This window comes from Syzygium oleosum, unplaced genomic scaffold, assembly GCF_021117445.2.
Source record: "Syzygium oleosum isolate NSW1041296 unplaced genomic scaffold, Sole_v2.1 Sole_v2.02, whole genome shotgun sequence".
In the NCBI taxonomy this organism is placed as follows: Eukaryota; Viridiplantae; Streptophyta; class Magnoliopsida; order Myrtales; family Myrtaceae; genus Syzygium; species Syzygium oleosum.
Genome location: NW_026607486.1, coordinates 15,966,998 through 15,990,344, shown reverse-complemented (window position 1 = coordinate 15,990,344; position 23,347 = coordinate 15,966,998). Strand labels below are relative to the sequence as shown.

The following is a 23,347-nucleotide window of genomic DNA, read 5'->3' as shown; positions in this document are numbered from 1 at the left end:
AAACCAAGTCTTTCTTCTAGATTTGCAAATTTGCAAAGTGTACTAATCAACACTCCCATAAAAATTATGATGGGGTTCTTAAATTTACTTCATGAACATGTTCAACTTCTGCTTATTATAGGTCTCTTAAACTAAATCCGCAACTTTAATATCACTATTTTGCGACTTACAACATTTTTGCTCCTATAAAGGACTAGTCGATTGTTAACTCAAGTTCTCTCTTTTTTTATAAACAAGCAAGTGTAATAGAATTTTATCAGTATGATTGAAACAAAAAGAGCAGGCTCTTTTTTGACATACCAGTATAGTAGAAAAGCAATATCGATCGGTACATTTGAGATGGAACAATCACAGAGGCATTACCCACATCAAGGAAGCAAAATCTCGAAGCTACATAATTCCTTTGATTCGGAGAACTTATGCATAGCCAGCCATTCCTATATTTGAGGTCGTGCGCTTCGCTTTGTGGCTTGGCGGAGTTGTAACGGCCTTGGTGAAGTACATGTAGTAATAAATATTGAGAATCATTGTCACTACCACAAACACAGCTCCGGCAATGAAGATGCCTTTCCTCAACGTATCGCAGGAGATGTTCTGGGCATAAATCATCCCCCTGTACTTGGTGTGATAGGCATTTTTAGTTGCCCCTGCAATCAAACATGCTTCGGCCACGAGAAATGTCACCCTGCATAAGAATAATGAGTCAAGTGTTCAGATTCCCGAAGCCATATTTAACGTCAAAGTACTCCATACTTAAACAGAGAAGCAATATCTATGCTGCTAGGCAGCTTTAATTTAGTTGTTGATCATCAGTTGCAATGTGACCAACCATAAGATACATACATTAAGTCAGAACTTACAAAACCCGAGTCTCTGTTCTCCGTAGTGTTGATTTCCCACAGAATTGTTGTCCAAGTAATAAGAGATTTCTGCAATGTTGTTGGTGCTTATACTAGTCTATTCTCCCATTATCAGCAAACATATGCAACTGCAATAATGTTATGGATCCTGATCCTAACCCAAACATGCTTAGCAAGCTATTTCAAAATAAGATTTCTAAGTAAAACACACAAAAAAGGGTTCCCTTATGTAATTTATTGGCAGCACCTTAGAACAACTACTTGACATCTTCCCAGTCTCAGGATCTAGTAAACATTGACTTCCAAAAGATGGTAAAGCATCCTGTATAGAGTCGCCAACAAAGCAAATGGGATGGTTCCTATTGCCCATTTGACTGGGAGGCAAGTACTTATCACGACACCACTTTCCAACCATACAGCTCTCTTAAGCGAAAAGGCGTCAGCAAATCATAAGACGTGCTTCTGAATTCTCACCATGAAGAAACAAAATATATGATGGACCATGCACGATGCTCTCCAGGGTTTAAGGGTCTTCCAAAACACATGCACTTTGTCACGCCCATCAACAGAGATTCGCTTGATAGAAGAAACAAGAAACCACCAACCCCATAGCCAGTAGCAACATCAGAGTTGTAGACACAATATGTGACATTCGTACTCTCATCCTCATAAATCCTTCCCTGTCATGAAGAGAACGATGTCAACTGCCTGCCTTAATTTCATCCCAGGAAAACTAAAATGGGAAAAACACTTGCTTTAACCCAATGGAAATAGAAATTTGTTATGGACATTGAAACGGATCTCAAGAAATCCTATAAAGCCAAACTTGGCACAAAGTCTGACAAACACAACAGCTTGTTACAAAGAACCAATCCATCTAACAATTTGATAGCCAAACAAGTCATCTGCAACAGCAAAGACAGGCTTTGGAGCTTCAAAATTATCATAGAAGTAAAGCAACTAATAAAGCCATCATGGTCCTATGGGTACCAGAGCACTGGTTACCCTAGTAAAATGTTTAATTGATGGACTTGAAATTCGACTGAACTGCTGTTCCTTCTCATGACACCAACCATTGAACCCAGTATCATGCAAATTAGCATCCTCTGGGGCCTATAAATGACACTGAAAACCCCAGAAATGTCATTAAATATATATTTGAATTGTTAGCAGTGAACACCAATATTGTGTTGCAGCACCACAACAGCACACTGTAACCGGCAAAACTGAGACATTGAGACTAATAAAGATAATGGCATCTTAAGCATCTCTAATGTGGCAGCTCTAAAGCATCTGTCTGTGCGTTAGCTATGGCTATTGTGTGGCTCTGAAGCTGTTATACCAATGTTGAAGCGTCAAGAGCACACAGACGTACCAAAAGTTTGGCAACTACTTTCACCACAACCAATGTGGGGATCGAAGTCCCTTTGAAGGAGAGTTTGGCACGTACATTTCCATTAAAATCAATTTATGAGAATCGAAATATTGAAGTGTCGCTACTGTTAAAGTAGAAATTGAAGGTAGTCATGCTGTCTATGCCATTACTTTCGCACATTGCCCTAGCACTAGAAGTTCATGTCTGATAAACATATCACTTTTTGTAGGACAAAAACGCCATCATGTGTGCTGACAATTTCTCCACTTTGATGACTGTTCCATTTATTTGCGCTTTGCTCGGCCATAAAGGCACGGATCATGTGACAGGTACATAGCTCGAAAGCTACAGGCAGAGTACATGGATGACAGAAAGAGCTCAAAGTTTCCAGAGTACACTTCACAAGTAAATAGCTAAATCCCAGAGCTGCAAGCATAATTTAAGGATGGCTTCACACAATCTCCAACTTCTAATTAAAGCTCAACATTGTCTGCACCGAACCTGATATGCCAACTGAAAGAAACTGTTTTCGACTACCCCATCACCCGGTTCCACCACTCTTCCCATCTCGTACTAAAATTGCATGACAAACCCTTCCCGAAATTTCGAACATCCGAAACTTCAAATTTAGTGATGTTCAGTTAAACACGAGCCTAAGAACATTGAGCTAAATGTCAAGCACTAAAATGTTCAAATGGGGATGTCCCATCTGTTCACCAATCAGGAAAGCAGCCGAGCCTTGCCTAGACCGCTCACCACTTCTCCGTCAACGGCACGAAGTGCAGATGCTCAGCCCATCACTCCTACAACAGAAGATCGAATTCCTAGGATAGATATTCTAAAATCCCACGGCAACGTTGACAAGGAGCACTGACGGAAACGCATTCCAAGCAGCACGTAGACACACAGATCTTAACCATTACTGAGGCCTATAACCTATTCCGCACTCACCACCACTAGAGCGAGCTCAACCAAGCAACGAACAAACTCCACAGCTCGAAGATAAAAATCCCTGCTTTTTCCCCACAAACCACGCGGGCCAAACCACCCAAGAGACACTAACAGGCAAGCATTCAGCGCAAATCGCTACAGACCCTGCAATCACTAATGCAGAAAAAAGCCCGGGGGACGCAAAAAAAAAACTCAGCGGGGAAGTGGTGGGGGCTTACAGTGCTTCTTCTCCTCTCGGCAGCAATGGCAAACCCAAAGGCAACCAGGCTAAGAACTATCAGCAGAAGGTACACCAGAGAGGAGCCCCTCGCCTCCCCCATCTCTCTCTTGCTCTCTCTCCCTCTTGAAGTGAAGCGAGAGAAGCTCTGGTGTAGCAGGAAGTGAGAGAGTGAGCCAAGCTGAAGTTCAGATGCGGAGAAAGTGCGGAAGGTGTGAACTGTGGAAGAAAGGCCGAAGGGGAGAAAGAAGGTGGTATTCATTGGACTTACTACGTACGCAGAAGTGGGAAAAAAACAAGAAAGTAAAAGAGCAGCTTAAAAGGAGATTACGAATCACGCGAACCTATAGCGCGTCCTCCCCACGCGAGATCCCTGAGCACCGAACGAGGCGCGCGCTCCTTCGATGAAGAGCGTGCTCCCCACTTGTTCTCGCGGAGCGTGGACGGAGATCTTTTCCCCTCGAGGGTGAAAAGTATGGACAGTTGGGGGGGGGAGGCGGGGGGGATTCTGAGTGTGGGCTCCACATCACGCGACACATCACGAGGTGGTGATCTCGTGATAGAAGAATGGACGGTCGGGATGCGTCCCGACGTGGGGCCTCGATCTGGGGCGGCGATGTGAAGTGCACGGTAAGCGCGTGAGGTCGCCCGCTCACTGCAATCGCTCGATATCTGTAATAAATTTAATAATGGCCGACATAAATTCGAATTTTTTTGCGGAAAGTGGGAATCTCGACCTATAATAATTGCGGACGTAATTATTTTTCTCGTGGAAAATTGGTTTAGCGAGGATCGAGCGTCGCTCCATTTTAGTTCGTCCGAAACCCTTTCAAAACAAAATCATTTTGGTACTTGTTATTTATCAGTGCATCTTATCCGAAATTTAATTAATGAAAAACATTAACACCGATTTTAGAGTTCAGAAAGATTCAAGTGTTTTAAATCTTGAATTTACAGTGAATTATATATCACTAAGAACACGTCGTCATGTTTTTTTCAGGGAAAATTATTATGATGTTCCTACATTTCGTTATAAAAGACATCCCTAACAAATTTAGAAATAAATTCACAATTCACGGCCCTTTGTTGGTGTCTAAAAACTTGTTGACATTGCGCAAAGAAATAGTTTTTTTTTTAGGGTGTGCATGACAACGATTCTGTGCCCGGAAACTGATTCTGCTAATAAATTATTCTTTTTTATTCTGTGTCCGGGAACAATTTCTAAGCATTTGAAAGCGTTTGGTAACTGCCCAAAATTTCTATTCTTAGAATAGAAAAAGAACATAAATGCGTTTGGTAACTACACAAAATTTCTTTCTATTAATAATATTTTAAATTTTTTAATAATTTTTCTCTTTTTTCTTTTTTTTTTCCTTTCCTTGGTCATGGCCGGTAGCCGGCACCGGCGACCAGCCACAAGCCAGGGCCGGCGAGGGCATCGCGGCCCTTGCCGCCGCCCTCGCCATCGCCACCCCCGGCGACAACGAGGTCGGCCTCGTCGCCCCTGGCGACGTCAAGGCTCAACCTCGCCCAGATCTAGCGAGGCCACCCTCACCGGCGGCAGGTCGATGACAGATCGAGAAGAAGATGAAGAACAAATAAAAAAGGAAGAAGAAAATCAAGAAGAATCAGAAAATGGAAAAATTGTTCCAGAATCAATAAGCTACTTTTTTTAGCTTCTTGATTATGTTTCAAAACTGATTTTGGGAACAATTTTTTGTAAATTTGTGCCCGGGTACAAAAATTTTAACAAACGTATTTCTGTTCCCAAACCGATTCTGGGAACAAAAGAATAGAAATTTTCACTATTTGACAAATTACCAAATGCCCCCTAAATCTCTGAACAATTCTCACCGAGTAACGGGGTTAATGTATTTTGGAGGTATTTGAATCACTAGTAAAGTTGTGGAGGCCCACTAAACAATGGGTACTAAAACTGTGGGGGGGCCATTTAGCTTTAATGAGCATGTTGGCCGCCAATTCAATGATCAAGCTATTTGTAATTGGATTGAGATCCCTCTAAGTTGATGAAATAACTTTGAATCCTAAAGTTACTCCTTGAGAGATTTGACACATGAACATAACACTAGTTGGACGATCCAAATCAAACTCCCCTTATTTTTCTGTTCTTCTTTCTTCCCTCTCTCTCTAATTTTCATAGGAAAAAATGATTAAGTGACAATCCTTAATTTACCATGGATTAATAGCATGTTCTGGTCCATTCCTTCAAGAATTTGTGGCTCACAATACGCTAATACTGTCATGGTGGCCAAAAAACCGTTATGCTATGAAAACCCTTCACAAACTACTCTTTTCCATTTCAATTGCAGTGACACCCTTGTTGTTCAATCTCAGATCTGGGGTCGCGTGAGGCTGGACACGACCTCAACGTTAGGCACGTGGTCTATGTGTTTCCATCTAACGTAGTAGGTTGTGCGATTCTCTCCTCTATCTTCGTGGACAAAAGGGCCAGGAAAATCTGGGCTTCGGCCGATGGGCGAGGGACAATGGCAAAGATCGCAGGGAGGCAATCTCCAGCGCGAGGACCGGGGCGACAGTGCATCGAATCAACGATAGAGGATTTGGGACGGAGGAAGGCAAAGAGTAAATTTGCCTCCTCTAAATTTAGAGGATCATAATCCTTCGTGTTTTGCTTATAACCCCGCCTTGAATTCATAGAATTATTTCAAGTCCATATACAGAACGTGAAGCCTGTCTTCAACTTTGAGCAGTTAGTGTCTGTATGATCACAGAGATCCAAAATACGTATTGTTATACACACGTAACGAGGAGCTAATGGCATGGATAGTTCGTAACCTTTCATTGTTTAACTCGAGAAAAGATCAAAGAAAAGGGACTGGAGAAGACGAAGCGGGGAATTCCCAGTATTTCTTGATTAACGTTCGTAACTCCGACTGAAGATTCATGCTCAAACTAACCCCAATATGCTCAACCACTGAAAACTCTCTCAACCCTTTGGTTTCTCCAAATCCTTCAAGTTCCAGAGGTCGTCGTCCCACGCGACATCGCCGAAGAGCGCGTTGTAAGCTTCGTCGCCCATGAACTCCCCGTCCCAGAACGGCGACCAAACTGACCCGAACGACATCGCTTGTTCGTCCACCACCTCCCACGTCGTCCACCATGGCGGCCACTCCTCCCACCCCTCCATCTTCTCCGCCGCTGCCGCCGCCACCGCCGCACCTCCTCCTCCTCCCGCCACCCCTTCCCCTCTCGTTCCTGCCTTCTTGCCGCCCTCCTCCTCCTTGGCCTCCGTAGCCGCCGCGTCAGCTCCTGCAAATCCCTGAGCTCGAGCGCCTTCTTTGTCTGATGACGACGATCTAGCGGGCTTGTTGGGAGCTCCCGCGCCCTTCACTCTTCGCCTCTTCATGGTTCTTGATGATCGATATGCCGCAGCTGGTTTTTTTGGTTAAATACTTTGAGAGCAGAGACAAGAAAAACGAGAGATGTCTCCGTGAATGGTACGGCACGGTGAATGGGGGACATTGGTGGCTCTACTCATATTATAGCGAACCAAAGACGAAAGAGAGACCCTCGTTTTGGAACTCGAGACTGCGTGTGCGGTGCTGATGAACGGAGGAGATATCGTGATTTGTGAACGTCGGCAAATATTAACCATGCATGTCACGACAAAAGTTGGTGTTTCGAAAATTATGAATTTACTTCACTTTGGCGATTTGATGAAAGCCCCCCCTTTTTTTTGGAGGTCAGAAAACACTCTTTCATATTCTCATTCAAGTTAAAGTTTGCCGCGGCATACGGACTTCGGAACAAAGCAATTTCAAAAGATAAGTAGGGAGATAAGCGACTCAATTAACCAGTAAATATATATTGCGGTGGGCTTTGGAGATCCAATTTGCGACATGGTCACTTTCTTTTCGACAATGAGCCGTCTTTAAATTGCTAAATAACTTTGCATGGACCTAGGCTCTCGTGATCAATGCATAAGCTTCCCAACTCACTTGATATGCTCCATCGCTTATCATCTCTACCAGATCAAGTCGATCCGCCACCAACACAATCTTCAGTTCACTTTTTCGCTTCTAAGTGTTTTAGGGTTTCAAGCATAGCGGCTGCCTCTGCTTGGATCGTCGACGAGACTCTTACCGATCGGGCAAACCCATCTATCAAGACACCCTGGCTATCTCGACATACACGCACGATTGCCCTTTCCCCTGTTTCTGCAACAAAAGACCCATCGACGTTAATTTTAATCACCCCGGGGGAGGAGGGGTCCAGATTGGAGGTAATTCTTTGTGTGATTTCAGTTTTCCATTCGTTTTCTCTGACTATTTACTAAAGTTTTTCTCCGCGGCGATGACTGAGGTGACGATGTAATGGGGATTTAACTTTATGAGCTCTGAACATCAAGTCATTTCGAGATTTACAGATCTGCCATGATAATAAAGCAAGGAGCTCGAAGGATATGGAGGTACGTTTAAAGTTCAGCATCCATTCCTTTATCTGAGCCACCGAGTAACTATCAACTTTAATAATTTGAGAGCGCGTCCTCATCACGCGATATCCCCCCCGGCGCCGAACGAGACGTGCGCTCCTTCGATGAAGAGCGTGCTCCCCACTTGCTGTCGCGGAGCGTGGACGGAGATCTTTTCCCATCGAGGGTGAAAAATACGGACAGGTGGGGAGGGCTGGGGGATTCGGAGTGTGGGCTCCACATCACGAGGTGGTGTTCTCGTGATATAAGAATGGACGGTCCGGATGCGTCCCGACGAGGGGCCTCGATCTCGGGCGGGGATGTGAAGTGCACGGTAAGCGCGTGGGGTTGCCCGCTCGCTGCAATCACTCGATATCTGTAATAAATTTAATAATGGCCGACATAAATTCGAATTTTTTTTGCGGAAAGCGGGAATCTCGACCTAGAATAATCGCGGACGTAATTATTTTTCTCGTGGAAAATTAACTTGGCGAGGATCGAGCGCGGCTCCATTTTAGTTCGTCCCAAACCCTTACGAAGCAAAATCATTTTGGGTACTCGTTAATATATCGGTGCATCTTATCCGTGATTTAATTAATGAAAAACATTAACACCGATCGTGAATCCACGGTGAATTGTCGTCCCCAACAAATTTTGAAATAAATTCACAATTTCATAATCTTTGTCGTGTCTAAAAACTTGTTGACATTGCACACGGAAATAGTTTCCTTTTGGAGGAGTGCTGGTGTGGAATCTCTAAAAACTTCTTTTTTTTTTGTTTGGAGGTATTTGAATCGCTAGTGAAATTGTTGGAGGTCCAACTAAATAATGGGTACTAAAACTGTGGTGGGCACATATAAAGGCCCATTTTGGCTTTCAATGAGCATGTCGGCCGCCAATTCAATGACGGAGCTATTTGTAATTGGATTGCGATCCTCTAAATTGATGAGATAACTCTAAATCCTAAAGTCACTCCTTGAGAGATCGACACGTCAACATAACACTAGCTGGACGATCCAAATCAACTCCGCTTATTTTTCTGTTCTTCTTTCTTCCCTCGCATCTCCGGTTTTCACGGGAGAAATGATTTAAGCGACGGTCCTTAATCTATCGTGAATTAACAGCATGTTCTTGATCACAAAAAAATAATAATAACAATTATATATTATTGTGAGGTCCATTTATTCAAGAATTTGTGGCTCGGACGGCACTATTATATTATCAAAACCCTTCTGCAAATTGCCCTCTTCCATTTCAATTGCAGTGACACACTCGGATCTGGGCTTGCGTGAGGCTGGACATGACCTCAACGTTAGGCACGCAATCTCCATCTAGGTTGTGTGATTCTCTCCTCTATCTTCGTGGGACGAAAGGGCTAGGAAAATCCAGGCTTCGGCTGACAGGCAAGGGACGTGACGAAGATCGCAGGGAGGCAATCTCCGGCACAAAGGACCGGGGTGACAGTGCATCGAATCAATGATAAAAAGATTGGGGAGGGAGGGAGAAAATTACAGGATACGTTCGCATTTCGCTTGTATTTTGCTTGAATTCCATTGAAGCATTATGGTCGTTTTAATCCAAAGAGTAAATTTGCCTCCTCTAAATTTAGAGGATCATAATCCTTCGTGTTTTGCTTATAACCCCGCCTTCAATTCCAAGAATTATTTTATGTCCATATACAGATGCGAAGTCTGTCTTCAACTTTGAGCAGTCAGCACCTGTATGATGACAAAGATCCAAAATACGTATTGGTATACGCACACGTAACGAGGAACTGATGGATTGTTTGTCACCTTTCATTGCTTAAGTCGAGAAAAGATCGAAGAAAAAGGAAAAGGAAAAAGGAGAAGACGAAGCGGGGGATTCCCGGTATTTCTTGATCAACGTTCGTAACTCCCGGAAAGAGACAACTGGAGGTTCATGCACAAACTAACCCCCACCATTCTCAACCACTGAAAACTCTCTCAACCCTTTGGTTTCTCCAAATCCTTCAAGTTCCAGAGGTCCCCGTCCCACGCGACGTCGCCGAACAGCGCGTTGAAAGCTTCGTCGCCCATGAACTCCCCGTCCCAGAACGGCGACCACACGGGCCCGAACGACATCGCTTCTTCGTCCGCCACCTCCCACGTCGTCCACCACGGCGGCCACTCCTCCAACCCCTCCATCTTCGCCGCCGCCGCCGCCGCCACCGCCGCGCCTCCTCCTCCTACTCCTCCCGCCACCCCTTCCCCTCTCGTTCCCGCCTTCTCGCCGCCCTCCTCCTCCTTGGCCTCCGCAGCCGCCGCGTCAGCTCCGGCAAATCCCTGAGCTCGAGCGTCTTCTTTATCTGATGACGACGATCTAGCGGGCTTGTTGGGGGCTCCCGCGCCCTTCACTCTTCGCCTCTTCATGGTTCCTGATGATCGATATGCCGCAGCAGGTGTTTTTTTGTTAAATGCTTTGAGAGCAGAGACAAGAAAAACGAGAGATGTCTACGTGAATGGTACGGCACGGAGTATGGGGACGTTGGTGGCTCTACTCATATTTATAACGAGCCAAAGACGAAAGAGAGACCCTCGTTTTGGAACTCGAGACTGCGTGTCATGTGTGGTGCTGATGAACGGAGGAGATATCGTGATTTGTGAGCGTCGGCAAATATTAACAATGCATGTCACGACAAAAGTTGGTGCTTCGAAAATTATGAATTTTACTTCACTTTGGCGATTTGATAACTGCCTCTTGAAAAGCACTATTTGACACAATTCTATTATGCCATTGGTCTCTCCTGATCTTTATTTGATCTCGCTGAAGATTGCAGGTCTAACTCGGCGCCCGACTCCGCTTGACCCGTCGTCGCATAATTTTTAGTGAACGTGATTGAATAGGGACCACCATTTGACGAAATAATCACCTCGAAATTGACCGAAGGACGTACATGATCGACTGAGTAAGTCAATATCTACATGATTACGCTAGTTGGCAAAAGAGGGAAGGTCTACCCACATCCGAACTTCGAACAACGAGCGGGGTCTGAGGTCTAGAATATACTTGTCTTGCCCTTTCGTCGCGATGAAGAGAGGAATTGGTCCTTGCAAGTGGGATTGTGACCCTGTCTTCTAGTGAAAAATCGTGAAGGCTGTTTTGTCTCCACGGCTGGAATTGATGCACGAGGCTACATTCAACTAACGTGGTGGGGGGGATTGAGGGACAGAAAGTCCATGAGCGGAAGAACTAGAATGACCTAATCGGTCGTTAAGGGCGTAAATGATAACTATTATATTTCAGAAATCAATTTCTAGCCGAAAGTAGATTTTTTTATTTCTATTTTATCGTTTCTAAGCTAAAATAAGTGTTTATTAACGACACAAAATTTCTTCCTCTCGAACGGTTGGCGGGCGGGTGGCAGAGGACGGTGGGTGGAGGCAAGCGATGGTGGGGGGACGATGGAGGACGGGTCACAATGTTGGGAGGCAAACAGTGAGTGGTGGAGGACAGTGGGAGGTGACTAAGGGCGAAGGACTACGACGTGAGGCGATCGACGGGCAGCAGGAGGCGGCTGGCTAGTACCGAGGACAAGCGATAAGAAGAATTTTATTTCTTATTTTTGTTCTAAAAATAGAAAAGTAGAAAATTTTTACTTCTCATTTTTGTTCCAAACTTATTTCTGAAATCAAAATTTATTTCAAAAATTGAAAAATGAAATTGCATTATCAAACGGATTTCTATTCCAAGCATGTTTTCGGAAACAGAAAAACAGATAAATAGAATGGTAATCATGTGCGCCCTAACATTTCAGAAGAATTTCATGTGATTGGTGAATGGGGTTACTTAATCCTCATGAGTTATAGCTCATTCACGATGCAATCAATACAGTCTCTTACATTAATGCGATTCGAAAGCCCGTGCTTTTTCACCTCGACGTGAAAATTAGTAGGTTTTCTCACATGTTATCGACATGACTTACCATATCGGGACGTGCGATCCCTGGATTTATCTAATCAATCTCAAAATCCTAAACTTGGTCACATGACTAAGGATCTTGGCAAGTGTTGTGCATCTTATTAGAACGAAGACGAGTTATTTTGTAGATTTGTTCGATTGTGAGGAGGCAAACCCGTTGGAATTCAGAAAGGGTCGGGGGAGCAACGTGCGAGGACCCATTGACGGTGGATGATGCACAAGCATCGTTTAGGGTATTAGGCGTTTGTCGGTCAGACCAATCCCTAGAAATAAAATGTGTTTTGTAGTCGTCGTTTCTGCTGTTTCCTTAGGAAGCGACAAGTTGTCAAGTACTCGTACGACAAACTTTGCTTTCTATTTTTACCGGATAGAACAGACAAACTTCGAGCGGGTAATTTCATGGAGAGATCTCGTAAGACTAGAGTCGCCTATTATCTTGAGGTTAAAGAAATGTTCAAATGGTCTCGAGCTCTATTGGACAAAGGGTCTCGGATTTTGGGTTAGGATTGATTAAGACTTAAATGGAATTTGGGTTTCGGATAAGAGATAGTAGTCCTAAGTGGAGATGGCAATGGGCCGTGATAGGATGGTAATAGGAGATGTTCCCGTGTGTTCGTCTCGGACCTCATGTGGCATGCGCCTTCACTGTCCGCGCCGCCACAATCATCTCTGCTAATTTTAACTTTAACGACTTGTTAGACACTAGTATCGTCCTCGTTTTTTTAAGTTAATGTATGTATATTTTTAGTGCTCTCGTAATTTTGAATAAAATTGTCCTTTGCCTTGTTCACCCTCAATTTAAGTTTCATTTCCATAATCACAAGAGTAGCTTAAAGACCGGGGGAAAAGTTCTAAAAAAGTCCTTAACATATTGTATTGGAACCAATTCAGTCCTAAACTTTTTAAATTGACCAATTTAATCCTGAACTTTTTTATATTGGTATCAATCCAGTCCATCCGGCCAATTTAGGCCGAAAATTGCTGATTTGAACAACAATCGTCCTACGTGGCATAACCAGCACTAAAATGGATAATTTTTTAATTTTAATTTTAATTAAATTTTTCTGAATTTTTTATTACTTCTTCTTCTTTTCATTTTTTCTTTTCTTTCCTTTTCTTTTCCCAAAACTGTGGACTAGCCACCCTCGCCGGCCACAAAGAAGGTCTGGGCGAGGGTGCAGCCACAAGTGAGGGCATCGGGCCCTCGCCTAGATCTAAGCGAGGGCTGCGACCCTTGCTATCGCCTACGCATGTAAGCCCAGTTCATAAGAAGCTTTGGGTCAAGCGAGATCAATGTACATCCCATCCGGTTTAACGGTTCGCATGCATTGCGATGCTATGATTCGCCTATAGTCTAAGATTTTTTTTCTTTACAAAGAGAGGAGCCGCAAAGTTGCGGGCACAAAGAACTAAAGAAGCCAAGGCCGGGCTCCAAAGGCCAGTCGTCCTCTGAACGAAAGGATTGGCCGCTCAAAGAGGCATCGTATTCCTCACAGACACACACGCTCTCTTTCCCCTCTCATTTCGTCTTTCCTTCTTTGGGCTTCTTTTGTTTATGTAGTTATCCTTTGGCTCGACCCAAAGGCCGACTGCACAGTTCGTTATAATCAGAGCTATAGATAGACTGCAGGAGCTTATCGGCATCCACAAAAAAGGAGAAAAATAACTATGATCCTTCGTGCGGACGAGGATGGACTTACATACGATGAACAACCTGACCATGAAAGGATGTCTGCTGTGTCCCTTTTCCCTTTTTTTAGCAAAGTAAAACCCAATCAATTAGTTGTCTGAAGAAGAACGTTAATACCATTACCAGCTAAGTCTCTCAGGAGCAACCAGAATATGGTTAGAGCGGCATGCAGATCTCTCCATGCACATTCACTTCTCTAACAGATGCTTCCACTTTTGGGTGAGGCTTTTGGGTAGCCGAGGCTTGTCCTCGTCGTTTAGGTCTACGAAGTAGAATTAAACAGACATTATTATCCACGGGAGGGTTTTCGGATCGTTTTGTTTCTTGCAGTATTTGTAACGTGATCTTTTTCTCGAGAGAAATTTGCTAAATAGGAATCTACATTCTTTTGACACAAAAAATCTATCCTTCTATCGAAATCGAGAGCAGTGAAGACAATCGGCATGTAATTTGTCTTTCGGGCAAGATGTAAAACTCGGAGGTGTTGTTTGGCAAACCCATGAAGCAATGATTGTCGGAGCATGGTTGTAGGTGAAAAGTTTGTCGAACCCAACTAACTATGGTAAATATTTAAACTGTAAAACGAACGCATGATTAAATATCTAAATACTCCAATAGTAGGCACCTATTCACGAGTTGGTGGTCCTGCTCGTGGTGGTCAGAATTCTGATGTTCGTGACAATTGGATTGATGAGATGGAAGAGTGACCGCAATTAAGCGGTGAGACGACCGTGGTCGTCTTGTCGGGCAACCCAACAACGGACTTGTAAACCGACTTCGGGACACTGGTTGACACAAAGATCACATTTTTTAGCTTCCTATTTATGATTGAATCTGTAAGTGAAACAAGTAGCAGAACCGCATAAACAGAGGTTTGTGAGTGTCTGATAATGGCGGATCTAAACCAAGGCTCAGGGAATGTAACGTGTCCTCATCAATCCGGCGAGCCCACGACAAGTCGGCAAGATGATCTTGCCCACACTAACTGTGCAAAAACCTAAGGGTCCATAGACCTAGTTACGTAAATGCCCCTCAACTAGGTCTCACCCACTAAGTTCTTTACAGTTCCTGTTCTGTGTTTGTCAAGCTCTTACCAACTTAAGCATTGGAAGACCATTCCAAAGTCTTCAACTCGGATGGCCCTTAACTTGCTGATCGTGCGCATAGATTCGGAGATCAAATTCAAAGGTCGGATCCAATTCGCGCCTCAACAACAGTTTTCCCAGTCGGATTTGTATGGAGAAGCCTATCTCCAGGGGTGAAAACCTGTACCTTTTGAGCTATACCGCCTCCTACCTCTGTAGAAAATGCGAAAAGAAAACGCTTTAAAGCGTCTCGTCATCATCTTTGTCACATCAACTTTGTGTTTGTGTCGAAACTTTTCGTTCTGTATCAAATTGTCCTGGGCTTAACCAACCATATAATGTTATAGAGACATGGGCAGATGGGACGTCCCACAGGTTAGATGTGTCTTGTGGGCAACAATGGATTTGCTCGATCAACATCACCCACCCAAACCCAACCCCACAATACCACACTCATCAACAACCAAACTTCCCCACCTTTGAGGCATTGCGACAAAGCATAATGTTCATCGTGCAACGCAACACTAATATGATGCGAGTGGAGGGGCATGCCTTCGCCAGCATACTGATGAAGTGATGATTCAGGCTTCGATTGATTAAAGTATTCGGAGGACCATTTCCCAGTACCTTAGTAGAGGAGGTCAAACAAAAAAAAACGAAAACCCACCAAAAAAAGGACACCCATTTCCTTGCCTCGGATACGCAATTGATGCCATATCTCACGATTCGATAGCATATGAAACATCAGAGTCAACCAGCCAGTTACAAAAGTTTGGCAGTTGAGTTGAGGATGCCCATGCTGTGCGTGGATTCTAAGCAAACATCATCACATCAGGTAACTTTTCCAGATTCACATTCAAAAATCAGGAAAAAAGTGCAGTGAGCCTCAAAAGAAAGCAGATTCCATGTCCATCCCCAGTTCACAAGAAGACAATGGGGAGAGAAAACAGACTCCCAACAAAAAGTAAGATGTAAAATAAAGGATCTGTATTTACACATAAATTACTAACTTTGATTACTCATCTTCAACCTGATTTGTACAACTTCAACCCTCTTTAAGCCGCTCCATGAAACTTCAAAATACTCTGAAAACTCCCATCCATCCTCTTTCGACTCTCTTTACATACAAAATAAACCAAAGAGGATAGACAAACAAAGGGGTAAAAACAATATAAGAGAAAAGGTTGATCTCCCATCTCAGCTCAAGCCCAAGTTTCTCAGTAAACTTTCCAACCAATAGACACCTAGAAGACTCTCCCTCTCAATTATTTTGGTCAACAACTCATTTACTTACAAGACACTTCCCATTCAATTTACATAGGACCCTTTTTAACATATATATACACTAACAAAAAAGGACAATCTTCTTTCATGCTCCCTCGCGATTTCAAAAATCTCTCGAGCTCGTCAAGTTTAGCAGTAAAAACGGATAACTTTAGTGGTGGGCATGTGGTTCGATTCGCGGGTCTCTGCTCTTTCTCTATGCAAGGGCCGGGATACCGCAGTTCCTGCGGTCCCTGTTGAGGCAATCAAATCCCTCAACTCTCACCGCAGGTTTGTGCCCAAAACTCGCACGAACGCAACCTCCTTTCCTCGAGGACGATGATGGAGATAAGGACAGTCCTGAAGGGGCAGGTATCAGCGACATTGGCGAGAACGGGGCAAAGCTATCATCCCCGAACCGATCATCTTTAATTAATGGGTTAGCTACTCTACTCGGCGGCGACCCGCAAAAAAATGGGGGCGACGAGGCCATCTGTGCACCAAATTCTTCCATACCATTGCCACCCTGCAATGTCATCCAAAAGAAAATCAGCATACAAAACGAGATCCCGAACACTAATCGAAGTCTACGGGCAATGAGCAGGTTGCTGGGTTCACAAAAATCCTAAAGCGCGGCTTAATTACTCCATCCAAGTTTTGAATTGGCATATCTTGCCGGTATTCCATGACATTGCATCTTAAAAGAACAAATACCAGAGGCCAAGTACACACTATGGGTGTCTCAATTTTCAGATCCGCAGTTTCAGATCTTAGATCCATTTAATGCGACAAAACTATACTAAAAAGAGATGAACTTGATAAGCTTAAGAGCAGGTTTGAAAAGAGTACCTTTGTCAGGATGATCTCCAAAACCTCAGTCCCTGCTTTCAGATCGCTTAGTTCAGCTTGGCTCCTGCAGATCAAGCGAGCAACAGACCATAAGTACCTTTAAAAACACCAACTACTTATATAAGAACTCAAGCAAACATGAAGAGAGCGAGAGAGTTACCCCAAGTGCCATCTGAAGGGCCTGACTGGGTGGTGCTCATGGATGGTGGCGCTTAATAAATTAAGACGGCGAGGCTTTGGGCAAACCACCGCCTCTCTCCTCATTTCTTCGCGGGACACAAACGCACTTTGCTGGATCGAACAGGGATTCATTCTTGTTCTTCTTGAAAGATAAATATGTGCTCTTTCTGAGTTGATGTTTGTGTGTAGAAAGTTCCTGTCCACAGAAACAGATCGGAGTTAAAAACCTAGAACCCGTCGATTGGGAAAGGGCAAAACAAAACAGAACCTTTGTAAATCACATCAGTTAATTTGGATGGCGTGCAATAGATGCCGGCAGTTTCAAGATCAAGATCTGGTCCGCGAGTAATGTCCAATTAATTACTTAATTTAGCGATAAAGAACTCGAGATAGCATCTTGACTCCGACCCAGAAAAGACAAACAGAAAAAGAACAACCACAACGCTGGAATAATCGACAGGTTCGAATTTTTCCCAAAAAAATTCTCTTAGGAACCGATGGAACCGGCGAAATTAGCCCGATTCCATGGAGGGCCAATCACAAACAAAACGGGGTGACAGCAAATCTACGGGATTTGTGCCTTGCCGGCATGGATCTGGCAACACAGGGTCCCGGAAATGAAGCTAAAACAAGAGAAAAAAAAAACAAAACTTGGTCGCTTTTAAAGATGAATTTCAGGTAGGTGAAGAAAATGAAGGAGCTGCTTGGCATATCCCCCAAATCTCAGCTCAGATAACAAGATCTGCCAATTGAAGAATCCGAACGTACTAATTATCAAGAAGAAACACACAAGATGACCCGTCAAAGCCTCCGAACAACTTAGAGGTAAAAGCTTCTTCCTTTCAAACACAAACCACCCACAAGAGAAAGAGAGAGAGAGAGAGAGAGAGAGAGAGAGTACCTGAGCTAAGAACTGTACAAGGGCTCCCCCAAAGGAGGACTAATTTTTAGGGGGGGAAAAAAGGCGAACGAGAGAAGGGGGAAGGAGTATTAACAAGCAAGAGGGGAAGGGGACGGGGTGGGGGTGTTAGGCAGGAGGTACAAAGAAGGGTCATGTGGGAGAGGCACAGTTCAACTTATAGACGAGGAGGAGGAGGGTGGGCTTGATGGCGAGAGAGAGAGAGAGAGAGAGAGGAGCGAGAAGAAGAAGGAGAAGCAGAAGAGAATCCGCAAGAAAGAAAAATAATATGGTGAGAGAGAGAGAGAGACAGAGAGAGAGAAGCAAAAGCGTTCTCGTGTGATTGGGCAACAGCGATGACAGAGGAGCGAGAGAGAGAGAGAGAAAAGGGGTAGGCCTGCAAATGCGCAAGGCTGCAACGTCTCCGTCTCCGTCTCTGTCTCAGTCCCACTCTCTCTCTCTCTCTCTCTCTCCCCGCAACTAATGAACCGAGCGAGTCGAAGCGAGAAGAAGAAGAGGAAAAAGATCGCGTTTTTTTAAGTTTCTTGTTCCAAGGTCTATTGTAAGCAAGAAGAAGGGAGATTTTTTTATTTCCTTCCTTTCGTTTTTTCTTTTTTTTTTCGTTTTTTTGTTTGTGCCTCTTTTGATTGTTTCACGCGGGCGGTGCCTCACGCGAGAAATGTCATCGGTTTTGGCGACCCACTCCCGTCTCGGGAGGGAAATCATTACTTTTAATCCGGGAGAAAAAAGAAATCGAGGATCGTTTCCCCGGAAAAGAAATATCTTGTGGGCCCGGTGGGGCCCCTCCCCCCGAGCGAGAGCGGATTCACGTTTTCAAAATGGTTAGGTTTTCAGGTTTGAAATTACCAAGGGAGGGAGGAAGGAAAGAGGAACCGGATCCATGATGATGAGGAGATGGGATTGTCCTTCGTTTCCATATGGGGGGTGGGGTGGGGCTTCGAAACTGGATCCGGATCCGATCGGACCCGTGTTTTTTTTTTTCGAACTCGGTCCAATCCGACGTAAGCGCCCAGCTCGGTTGGCTATTGACGGTTCGATTCACCTGGGTTTCGTACCTATTGAATTGGGAATACGTCGGATCTGACCGGTCCTTTGCCGCTCTGGGTAGCGGGTGAAAATCGAATCGGACCATGGTTCGGCTCTCGATTCAACCGATCGAACCGGCCCGTCCGTTCCGAGTTCGGATATGCCGGTTCAAACATAGAATGGACGAGTCAGATCCCGATCGATTTGGAAAATCATACCCGACTTTATCGTGCATGCTCGTTTGTTTCCCAAGAGATATGTTTCAATGCCTATGTCTAATTGACTTTTTTTTTTTTTGCTAAACTACGTCTAATTGACTTGTACCTAGAGATAAGATAAGCGTGCCACCTGGACCATAAATAGATATTATAATTGGAGCAGGCGATTCAATGAGCCGCTCAGACCTAACCGACCAAATGGGCGAGCCATTCCCTTTCTTCCTTGATTTACTCGAGCCCACCGCCTAAGCTCTATCGATTTATATACAATATATTACATTTCTTCAAATCATTAACATGTTTGGATAACGATTTTTAGGCTCGATGCTAAACATGGCCGCTTAGGCTCGTCCATTAATTAGGTTTACCTATGAATATATTTATACCACACACTTTGAATGATTGAGTACTTTACCAAGGGACCGGTAATTAGAGTCGGTGTCAAACTGTGCACCGGTGAAGTGGTCATAGGGCTCGAGAGAAAATTAAAATCGATATCTCATAATGGAATTATTCGGTGATGTTGAAATAGACCTAATCATGGCCCTAGCTACCAAGGCCCACAATCTCCATGAGGGCTCGAAACACAAATCTGGGCAAGCTTCGACAGCGACAATTAGCTATAATAAGACCCGATATGCCCTAAGTGAACCCGACCAAGACCCACTGGCTTAAAAATAAACTATGCTTCTAAGTCGACGAGGGCAACAAATTTAGCCTGATTGGAGTGTCTAACTCAACTCTGAGTTTTTTCATTGATAGCCTCTACCTTAGACCCTCTTAAAAATATTTGCACGCTGACAAAAACATTCGCCTCGATAGGAAAAGACGTGGAATAGTCAGTCCGCGGATGCGATAGGGTTCAAAATTGGTAACAATCAGGGCAAGACTTATCGTTACGTAATGAACTTAGCTTTATGTGTTTTGATAAGCGATGATTTCGCCGTGCGTGGCTGAGTTGAGTATTTGCCACGAGGTGGAAGCAAAGCTCCATTGACTTTTTGTCCTGATCGTGTTGGTTGACTAGACTCAGGCTATGTTTGGAATGGTTTCTTGGTGGGCGGGGGACTAAAGTCAAAGAAAATGTAATTGAAGAAAGTAGGAGGTGAAGGTAAAGAGAGACTACAAGGTCGCGGTAACTCGTTCGACACTCTTTCTTTCGCTCGCTCATCTTCTCTTCCAAATGGAAGGTTTAAAATCTAGCAATTTGGCAAGACGAGACTCGCAGTTGATGGACAGAAATGGTATGTTTTCCTCCATTTGTTATCAGAGGAAATTCAGGCATCTTATTGACCGGTTGTTTTGCAAATTTTACATTTAAGTAGGTATCATACACAACCAATCCATCTAAAATCTCTCTCTCTCTCTCTCTCTCTCTCTCTCTTCTCGCGACGACAACAAGGCGGGCGGAAATGATCGGTGTACGGCTATGGCGCCACAACGATAGGGCTGGCACGGGATCATGATCATGACAAATGCGTGGGCGGCAGAGGGAGGAGAGATAGGGGAGGGTAAGATTAGCGTTTATGTTTGATTTTTGTGTGTGCGTCTATGTTTTAGTTAAGTTTACATTTGGATAATATCAATAGCTGTTATTGAATAATACAAATTTCTCGACAATAAAAATTGATGGAAAACATGGCCCAACATTATACCTAGTGATAATCAACGATAAATTGTAACATTAACAAATATATAATCGTAACTATTTGCTCACCGACAAAAAATTTGGATGGGGTTGGACCTACTTAACCTGTTGGTAGAATAGTCGATTTTTTTTTTTTGCTAGAGGTAGAATAGTCGATTTAAGACATCAACGAAGCAGAAATTGCCCATTGAAGAGCCCGTCACTACAGTGCTACCGGGCATGAGTGAGAAATTTAAGATCGACGATGCACCGAAGCTTAGGACTGCCTTTTGCAAACCAACCAAAGATTTCATGAAATCGAGGATAGGCTTGGAAATCGAACATCTGCATATAAACCAAGTTTTGGACTACACGACCAGCTACACATTTCGTGTACACCATCTGGTTGTAAATTCATCATCGGAACGATAATAGATAACAATTTAGGGAAACTTTAATGAATTCTAGGCGAATGGGAAATTGATCAAAATTGTCAAAACGGAACATTTTTCTTTTTTCTCTCAAGCGTTGCTATTTCCAGTATATCGCAATAAAATAATACGTTGTCAAAGACATTCGTGTTGTGAAAACATCGGACTTTCCGCAATTTTACATCCGAGCAAACTGGGTGGCGCTGCTGGAAAGGGCACTCTTCCTCTCGCAAAAGGTTGGGTGTTCGAATCCCGGGTGCGCGGGGTAGGCTTGCTTAGGTGCGCGTGTGTGGTGGCAGCGCGTGTCGCCCTGGGGTTTACTCCCATTTGTCGGCCGTGCGGGGTTCCCAGGTTACCAAAAAAAAAAAAAAAACAATAATATCTCTCAGCCGCAAAGGAAAGCACCAACATAATCGCAAAGTTTCACAAAAGTGACATAATAATAATGTCGGACAAGATTTTTGCTTAAATGGAAAGGAAAGAAATACAAAGGCTAAAAATAAAATAAAATAAAAGAGAGAGAGATCGCGATAAGATGCGTGACGGTGGAGGTGACTAGGATGCTCCCTCTCTCTCTCTCTCTCGGGTATTTTCAGCCGTCCATCACCTTATTTTTTTTCTAGCGCTTTATCTCCACTGCCTTTTTTGCAGGCCTCATATTTTGATTTTTTTTTTTCTCTTTCCATTTTTGTCCATTTTTTTATTTATTTACCAGCAAAATTGGGAAAAACAAATAAAATCAGATTAATTGCGGGCGACATTTAATTATCACGTGGGCCCGTGGCAAGAGGAGCAGCCCCGCGGGGAACAGAGAGACCACGACGTCGTCTTCTTCCCGTTCGCTGTCAGGCCCCCACTCCCGTCCCGTTCTGGGGAATCGCGGTACGGAATTGGCAGTGGCCACGTCGTCCGCCACCAGTTGCTCGACACGTGGCCCCTCCCGTCCCTAACCTAAGATTAAAATAAAATCTGCCTCCTCCATTTTATAAAAAAAAAAAGAAAGAGAAAAACTTGAATTTTCGGAGTAGGGAATAAAACAGAGAAAAAGAAGAGAAGGGGGGAAAGATCGGGCGGTTACTTTGTCAAATCTGGTCCCGTTTGTAATTTGTCCCCGCGACCCCATTGCTTGTTGTTGGCCTGGTACAAGTTCGAGATGCTTTTAGAGAGTTTTTGGATCTGGTTCGACATGGACCGCGTCGATGGCAATTGTTCGCGTGGTTCAGAGATCGTGACGACATGCGATTCGCCGGAGCCCTCGAAGAGGTTCGAAAGTGAAAAGTTGCTGCGTTGCATGGCCATGGCCCGTGGTCTCTAGGATTAACGCTCACTGTTTAGAACCGGAGTTTTTTTATCATCTTTCGTGGTCCTTGAAAGTAAAGGATTCACCTTAACACGGGCAGAATGCCTCGAGGGCATCTTATCTCTCCCGTCATTTTGTTTTTCCCGTTATCACGTGAGATGCTTTACACAACGTGCTTAAGCACCACAAAGAATCGAATAATCTCAATAGTTCAGTGCTAGACTATCAATTTGAATGATGCTTAGGATGAAAGATAATTTCGTATATTAAATGCACGACTATGATGAAACGAGTCAAAGGGAGGTAATGTATTTCAAATACCGAAAAGTGATTGAAACGTGCCATTGAACTCCCATCACGTTAGAGGCCATATGAAACGATGCATGTGGTCCGCACCTTGGTTGGTTCGATGCTAATCGAACATGATCCGACAATCAACATTTGGTACTGTCACTAGGCCGGCCTTGTATGTATACCACTCGATGCACTCGCAAGTATTAGTCATTTTTCCACTTCTAGCACCTGCACATTTGCGAATCAAGGATTGCCCGAGTACTCTTTATCCTTTTCCCTATCGTTCACTTATATTCTGGCGAGCTAGAGATTACTGCATCGCTGCAGACCAGATGGACATAGTTTACATGGCGCGTGAATTATGCAATATCTTTAGGCAGCTACACTCCCAGAAATAGGAACTATATCAAACTCGAGGGTAGTATAGTCTCATTTACCATTCGACAAGCTTGCCCACGGTTTGAGGGTTCATAAATTACCAACGTCAGTGGAGCACAGACGGGAGACACAATACCATCAATCTAGTCGTAGTCTCCATGTCGGGAATTGATGCCCAATTTTGTGCCCAGAAGCTGGTAATTCCCCCTCTCTCCAAGTTATTTCCAGAGCAAAAATGATCAAAGAAGGTAAGGTACCGGATTTAGGGTCACGATCTTGATGTACATGGAAC

The 23,347-nt window shown here is 44.0% G+C and overlaps 4 protein-coding genes across 4 annotated transcripts; all 4 read right to left on the bottom strand.

The window, feature by feature from the left end:
• Positions 1–243: 243 nt before the first annotated feature.
• Positions 244–3,640, bottom strand: LOC115661292 (uncharacterized). Its single transcript, XM_030583851.1, has 3 exons — positions 3,405–3,640; positions 1,335–1,540; positions 244–685 (listed from the first exon to the last, which is right to left on the bottom strand). Exons 1-3 carry the CDS (start codon positions 3,504–3,506, stop codon positions 418–420), a joined length of 576 nt encoding a protein of 191 aa, XP_030439711.1. The 5' UTR covers positions 3,507–3,640; the 3' UTR covers positions 244–417.
• A 2,567-nt stretch (positions 3,641–6,207) lies between these two features.
• On the bottom strand, positions 6,208–7,104 carry LOC115664698 (uncharacterized). The gene has a single exon (XM_030586884.2). The coding sequence runs from the start codon at positions 6,789–6,791 to the stop codon at positions 6,372–6,374; it is 420 nt and encodes a 139-aa protein (XP_030442744.1). The 5' UTR covers positions 6,792–7,104; the 3' UTR covers positions 6,208–6,371.
• Positions 7,105–9,703: 2,599 nt separating this feature from the next.
• Positions 9,704–10,431, bottom strand: LOC115663769 (uncharacterized). The gene has a single exon (XM_030586021.2). It carries the CDS (start codon positions 10,244–10,246, stop codon positions 9,821–9,823), a length of 426 nt encoding a protein of 141 aa, XP_030441881.1. The 5' UTR covers positions 10,247–10,431; the 3' UTR covers positions 9,704–9,820.
• A 5,129-nt stretch (positions 10,432–15,560) lies between these two features.
• LOC115662865 (uncharacterized) lies at positions 15,561–17,949 on the bottom strand. The gene is made up of 4 exons (XM_030585202.2): positions 17,764–17,949; positions 16,843–17,058; positions 16,683–16,746; positions 15,561–16,359 (listed from the first exon to the last, which is right to left on the bottom strand). Exons 2-4 carry the CDS (start codon positions 16,992–16,994, stop codon positions 16,051–16,053), a joined length of 525 nt encoding a protein of 174 aa, XP_030441062.1. The 5' UTR covers positions 16,995–17,058; positions 17,764–17,949; the 3' UTR covers positions 15,561–16,050.
• Between the last annotated feature and the right edge of the window lie 5,398 nt (positions 17,950–23,347).